Source organism: Petaurus breviceps, unplaced genomic scaffold (assembly GCF_028583685.1).
Source record: "Petaurus breviceps papuanus isolate PSGF00001 unplaced genomic scaffold, PetGlider_PUasm1.0 37, whole genome shotgun sequence".
Classification (NCBI taxonomy): domain Eukaryota; kingdom Metazoa; phylum Chordata; class Mammalia; order Diprotodontia; family Petauridae; genus Petaurus; species Petaurus breviceps.
The window spans coordinates 13,070,606-13,077,616 of NW_027186296.1; the positions used below are offsets into that span (position 1 = coordinate 13,070,606).

General features: G+C 40.7%; 1 protein-coding gene and 1 pseudogene across 1 annotated transcript; both read right to left on the minus strand.

Annotated features, from left to right (window-relative positions):
* Positions 1–289: 289 nt before the first annotated feature.
* LOC138168482 (UV excision repair protein RAD23 homolog B-like) lies at positions 290–1,613 on the minus strand (annotated as a pseudogene).
* A 4,296-nt stretch (positions 1,614–5,909) lies between these two features.
* LOC138168776 (ubiquitin-like FUBI-ribosomal protein eS30 fusion protein) lies at positions 5,910–6,385 on the minus strand. Its single transcript, XM_069097622.1, has one exon. It carries the CDS (start codon positions 6,383–6,385, stop codon positions 5,924–5,926), a length of 462 nt encoding a protein of 153 aa, XP_068953723.1. The 3' UTR covers positions 5,910–5,923.
* Between the last annotated feature and the right edge of the window lie 626 nt (positions 6,386–7,011).

Below are 7,011 nucleotides of genomic sequence, written 5' to 3' on the forward strand. Positions count from 1 at the left end.
AAGTTTGTCAAGTGTCTGAGGCCGAATTTAACTCAGGTCCTCCTGACTTCAGGGCCGGTGCTCTATTCACTGCACCACCTAGGGCCCACCCCGCCATGCAGTTGCTAATTTAAAGTAGACATATTCTATATTTATTCCTGCCCTATTTCCCATGTCCCCTCCCACCCTACCCCCAACCACTTTATACAAAGTATTACAGATATAAGCCCAAATAATCCCAGACAATCCAGTTAACAAAGTTAGTGCAATGCGCTGGTGTGAAATATAAGATTAAAAAAAAATGTCCCTTTCAATCTTCATCAGCATTCTGCTATAGAATAAAATTGGCAGCCAAATTTTCATTCTTCTCACAAGCAAAACAAGCCTGTACCACAAATCCTTCAGGGAATCCTAATGTTGTTAGCCTTTCTCTAGCTTCTTTTTCCCGAAGTGTTACTTAAATGTAGTTCATGTGACCACTTCCAGCATCGGCTGTTCTTCCACTGCCACTCCCCCCTCCTTCTTGTCCACCAGATTCTTGAACTAGTTCATTTAGGATTTGAATAAAATGTTCTTGATGTTGGTTGATTTGTTGCAGTAACTGTGGATTTCCTCATTCTATTTGCTGTAACAAGACTGGCAGAATTTGTCTCATCTCATCTGCTGGAACTGAGGTTGGATCCATAAAAATTCAAGTGGCTGTGTTCTCCAGAAGTAGTAGTAGTAGTAGTAGTAGTAGTAGTAGTAGTAGTAGTAGTAGTAGTAGTAGTAGTAGTAGTAGTAATAGTAGTAGTAGTAGTAGTAGTAGTAGTAGTAGTAGTTGCTGTGGATGCAGCTGCAGCTGCTGCCACTGGTGAAGACTGACTGAGCAGCTCCTGTTCTAGCAGCCTGGTGGGGCGTGAAGTGTGTGTGGGGGGATCCATAGCCTGACTTTCTCTATTTCCTGGGATACCCATTAAAGGATATTATACTGCTCTATCAGGGTTGTTGCAACTGGCTCTCAGTACTGTAATTACTAGCTCTTCCTCATAGCCCATTGACATGTCACCATATTTTCATAGGATTGGCCTGTCACAAGCACCCTTGTTGCATCTTCAAAAAGGTTTGACTGAGAGGAGTCACACAGGGTACTGCTAGATGATGTTGGGCTAATGCCAACAGGAGCTTCTGTTGACTTGTCTGCTGGTTTCTCTTCCTTAGGAGCACTAGTTGGTATAGGTTTACGAGCTGCTGCAGCTGTTGGTGGAATGACAGATGTAGGCGTAGGGGTGGGAGCCAAGGCAGGAGAAGGAGTTGGGGCTGGAGCTACAGATGCTCTTGTAGACGGACTAACTGCAGCAGTGGTAGCAGGATTTGATTGGTGAGTTGTAACTGGTGATTGTGTTGAAGTAGCTGTGGTTTTGGGTTTTGTCACCAACACCAACACATGGTTCTTTTCACCAATTTTATATTCTTTGAGAGCAGTATCATTATTGAAGATTTTGCCTAAAATATGATGAGGCTTAACAAGATTCTGTAACTTTATAGAATCTCAGAGATAGAAGAGGACCGCATAAGTTAATTTTTTGCTCTGCTATTGGAAAGGCATCCTTTTCCTTTTGAGATTCAATCTTTTTTTTCAGTGCCTTAACCATTTACTGCTCCCTTGGGGTCTCTAGGTCCCCAGTGCCTTGGTTCCCACCCCCCATCTCCCTTCTGCCCCTCCAAAATCTCTTGTGGGACTCTGCATGTACAATACTGCCCAGAAGGCTGAGACAAGGCCAGAGATGCCAAACTTCCCCTCACTCAAGTCCTTCCCATCCCTCGAGGGGACGATCCCCTACCTTCCCACAGATAGAGCAGTTGGGGCCTCCCTCCCACCCTCAGAGAGGGGTTAGGTGGGGTAGATGGCCCTGAGTCTGCCTCACTCCTTCCATAGTTATTAACTATTTCAACAATTTGTTTTTTGAATCACCCATTATTCAGCATATCATTATTAAATTTCCATTTAAATCTGTATCTTTTAAAGTCTTATCTGTGTTAATTACTATTACTGTTGGGTCACAGTATAAAAATTTATATTCAGTATTTCTCCTCTTTCCCCTTACATCAGCTAAAATGTCTTTCTTTTCCAGGTCCTTACTTATTCCTGCAAGCCTAGTTTTTCACAGGCTATCACTCCTGTTTTCATTATCCTTTTTTTTCAGAGCTCTTGTTCAGATGAAAGCTGCTTCCTTTTTTATTGTAAAAGCCTTTCTTTGGGACAGTTCATATATATGTGCCTTTTCATATTAAGATTGGGGATCATGGGAGCCAATGGACTTAGAACTGGAAGGGACATTAAAAAAAATAATTTAGTCCAATCCTCTCATTTTACAGATGTGGAAAATGGGCATCCAGTTTAGTGAGACGAGTTTCCCAAAGTCACATAATTATGCAGTTCAAACTCACATCTCTGACTCTGAATCCCACCTTTAAACTTTACAAAATATGGAAATGTTTTTTCCCTATTTATGCTTTTGGTATGGAACACTGTAGATCACAATCATGAATTCCAATTGTAATTGATCCATGCCTAAATCTTAGAATAAAGATCTTCTTTGCACCAAAAATATACCTAAAAGGTGATTAACCTTTCTTTCTGCTATCCCAATTCAACCTTTCACTTGCAGCTCTCCTTTCTGGGAGTGGAGGCCAATTCCTCTGATCCCTGCTATTGGGGAGATTGAGACTGGTGGATTGCTTAAACTCAGGAGTTCTGAACTACAGTAGGGCTAAAGATGATTGAGTGTCTATATGTAGCATCAACCCAATATTCACAGTGTCAATGGCAACTGTGAATATGCCGGCATAGTTCTCAATCACAAAATATAACAGACTTTCCATATATAAGACAGAAGCAAAACATTTATTCAGACACCAGAACACCAAATCCCAACACCAGAAAGTCAAATCCATCATAGTAACAAAGAAGTTAATACACCATAGCACAGCAGGGAGCCACACCATCCTTTAGTTTTCCCCAAAACACTCATAAGTCTAGCTGTCTCCTTGGCTATGTCCTTTCCTCCCTCCAGCTCTAACTGCTCTGACTCCCAGCTTTCCATGAGCTCTGTTCTACCCTTCAGCAAACTCCATGTGATTTCATTTGGCCTATTAGGAGGCAGGGAAGATCTTCAAATTCCCTTAGGACTATTAAGGGGCAGGGAAGATCTTCAAATTCCCATTGCCATTACACTATATTGAGTTTGGTGCCAATGTAGTGAGACCCCTGGGAATAGATTGCTTAATGTGGGGACAAACTGATCCATGTTGGAATCCAAGTATTAGGTTACTACTGATCAACAGTGGAATTGGGCCCCTATAGTAGCTGATGTACTTCCAGCTTCAGAGAGATAGAGAGACCTAGACTCAAAAATAAACAAATAGATCTATATAGATAAAAAACAATTTGAAAAATAACTCATGTCAATCAATCAATCCACAATTATTTACTAAGCACTTACTATGTTAGGCACCAGGGATACAAAGACAAAAGTTAAATAATTTATGCCCTCTAAGAGCTCACATTCCATTAGGGTAGACAACACATAAATATATGACTGTATTTATTGTTTGCTTCTAGGGTTAATAGGGAGCTATTGCAGTTTATTGAGTGATGTGGTTAGATCCTGTCCCTATCCAGAACTTGTTCATGGCCTTCACTAGTTAGTCTGTCTGCAAATTTTTCATTCAATTTAAAAACACCATCCTTTGTAATAATTTCATTCTGTAGTAAATTAAAAGGGTATTTAGTTTTGGTCAATTCAATAGCATAAGAAAAATGTTCTCTAACTGTTCTGAAGGTTTTTTTTTCCCCTGATGTTCCCGTTCCCATTTCTGCTCCCTCACCAAATAGGTTACATTTGTTTGGATATCTGAAGATGACATCAGAGTCTTTGTTGCCAGGTGTTTGAGTCACTGAAAAGATGTCCTTTGAGTTCATTTCTACTGAATTTATGAGGGTCGCTATTGCAGAGTTCTATGTCAGCAACTTGTCTTTCCCATGTGGCATATCCCTTTGAGAAATCTTCCTTTGAAAGGATCCTCTGTCTCTGTCTGCCCTCTTCTCTCAGCTTAGTTGTGTGGGTCATCTTTTATTTCTCCCTTCCTTTTCCTCCTTTTATGTGTCCTTTAAACCAGGGAGGGTGGAAACTCTATTAGCATCTGTTTATTTTTCCTCTTTCCCCCCTCTCTTCCTTTAAAGTTCCCCTGTACCATGTCTCAGTAACTCTCCAATCTCCTTCTGCAGCCCTTCTCCTGAAAGACACTCTCTGGGTATTAATTACTGAAATTCCTCAGGAATTGTATAGGAAAACTACAACTCTTGATTCTGCATAGCAGAATGAAGGTATGCCATTACTCTTCATAAAATTCCAGGGGTGGGGAATCTGTGACCTTGAGGCCATATGTGGCCTTCTAGGTCCTCAAGTGCACCCTTGATGGAAATTGGATTCTGTGAAAGGGCCACACTTGAGGACCTAGAGGGCCATATGTGATCACAAGGCTGCAGGTACTCTACCTCTGAATTATAATCCTTCAAATTACTCCCATTTGACAATTCACTATTGTTTTACTGTTTTTTTTTCATTCTTTCTTCTGAAATCCATTCTTCATTTGTTCCTGCTACATGGTACAAAGGACAGAGTACTGGAATTGGAGTCAGGAAGACTTGAGTTCAAATCCTGCCTCAGACACTAACTGCATGACCCTGGGGAAAAAGCGTGACTAATTAACTGCTATTTGACTCATCTGAAAAATGAGGATAATAACAGTGTCTACTTCAGAAGGCTCTGTGAAGACCAAATAAATGAGCAAATGTAAAGTGCTTTGCAAATCTTAAAGTGTTCTATAAATGGTAGCTATTATTTTATATTATTATCACTTCTCCTATGACTTTCCACTTTTTTCCCTCAATAACATTAGCTGCCTTATCTTCTTCCCTGAGCAGCAACGCTTGTGTCAGATTCTCCCACAGTATGGAAGGACTAGAAAATATTTTAGAGATTGTTTATCTCAGCTTCTTCATTTTACAGTTGAGGAAACTGAGGCCCAGAGAGATAATGTGATTTACTCAAGATACACAGCTTATGAAGAGTTGATCCAGAACTCAGAAGCAGATAGCTGACTGTCAAGCCACTGTTCTTTCCCTTTTATCAGTCTGCCTCTACATATATCACCTCATTTCACCTTTATAACCCATTCTGTCAGGTAAGTCAGTCAAATATGATTATCTGCATTTTACAGATGAGGACACCATGGCAGGGAAAGCTTAGGGGGCTTGGTTGAGGTCACATATTCATGAGTCCTATGAGGACCTCAGCTTCACTTCTTAGCCTGATAGAACCTTACAGAATCTCACTTTTTTGTTTGTTTGTTTAATAGGATTAAACTTCCTTCAATCTCATTTCTCACTGGGGGAATAGATTTTATTCCAATTTTTTTTTTAGCATGTTAACAGAAGCAGCATGGCATGATACATGGAGCTATGGCAGCTAGATGGCAGAGTAGATAGAATGCTAGATTTGGAGTTGGGAATTCTAGTTCAAATCTAGCCTCAGACACTTACTAGTAGTATGGCCCTGAGCAAAACACTCAGCTTCTTCATCTATAAAATTGGGACAATAACGGCATTTACTGCACAGGGTTGTTGTAAGGACCAATGAGATAACATATGTAAAATGTTTTGCAAACCTCAAAGCACTATATGAATACTAGCTATTGTCATGTTAAAAGAATAATAATTATTATTAAGTAATCATATACAGTTGTATATACAAATAATTATATGCAGTTGATCCAGAAAACCCCCCAAACTCCCCAAGCCCTCCCAAATTGTCTATTTGAGTTAGTAGAGGAAGTTTATCGTTCTCAACAGCAATGAAATGATAGCTCTAGAATATTATAAATCATTCTTTAGTTTTTTTTAGATGTGTAGTGGCTTTATTGGGGACAAAGTACCAGGGGAATAGGAGTTGGCATTGGGGCCCTTCTTCTTGCCAAAGGTGGGCACTACGTTGACAAAGCGTCGGTTGCACTGCATCCTCCTTTTAGCACGCCCAGTCTTCTTCTTCTTTTTCTCCTGCTTGGCTACCTTGAGAGTCTGACCTCTCACTTTTCCAGCTCGGGCCAGAGAACCATGGCCTTTACCTCCTGGCATCTGGCCAGCCACTTCCGGGGTGGACAGGGGCTCCACCCCGCACTGCCCCAAGATGACTTCATCCTCCAGGGTGGAGCCTCCTAGAAGCAGGACCTGGTCCTTAGGGGCGATGCCCTCCAGGGACGCCACATGGGCCTTGATCTGGGCAACGGTCTCCCGCCCAGTCACCTCGAGGGTGTGCTGAGCCTGTGTGCGGATAAACATGTGGCATGGTGGCCACTTGGACATGCTAGTCTTGTCATTCTTTAATAGAACTTGAAAGGTTGGTGAGCTTATATTCAATTTGATTGTTCATATCATCAACAAAAATATTGAATAGAGTAATAACTTACATACACAAATATATATGTATGTGTGTGTTTTACAACATACCCACAAAGGATGTCTCATATATTATCTCATTTGGACATGGTAACAATCCAAAATAAGTAACACTACCATTATCCCTCATGCTTTCATATAAGGAAACTGAGATACAGAGAGGTTAAGTGCTTTGCTCCATGTTACACAGTTCATAGAAAGTAGGGGATCCAGGTTTTCAGTTCAGGTCCTAGGAGTCCACTGTTTCTGCTTAGACATAGCTAGGAGGTAAAGTGAATAGATCTCTGGTCTTAGAGTAAGGAAGACCCAAGTTCAAATTCAGCCTCAGATATGTATAATGAGGTAAGTCACTTAAGCTCTGTCTGCCTTGGTCTTCTTAACTGTAAAAAGAGGATAATAATGCTTCTATTTCTCAAGATTGTTGTGAGGCTCAAATGAGATATTTGTAAAATTTTTAGCACCATGCTATATAAATACTTAATTCTTTTCTCTTTCTACTTCCTAGAGCATGTTTTCTCTGCCTTCCAGATCTG

Coding starts and splice junctions, on each gene's coding strand:
- LOC138168776 (XM_069097622.1), bottom strand. CDS start 6,385: ATGTCCAAGTGGCCACCATGCCACATGTTTATCCGCACACAGGCTCAG.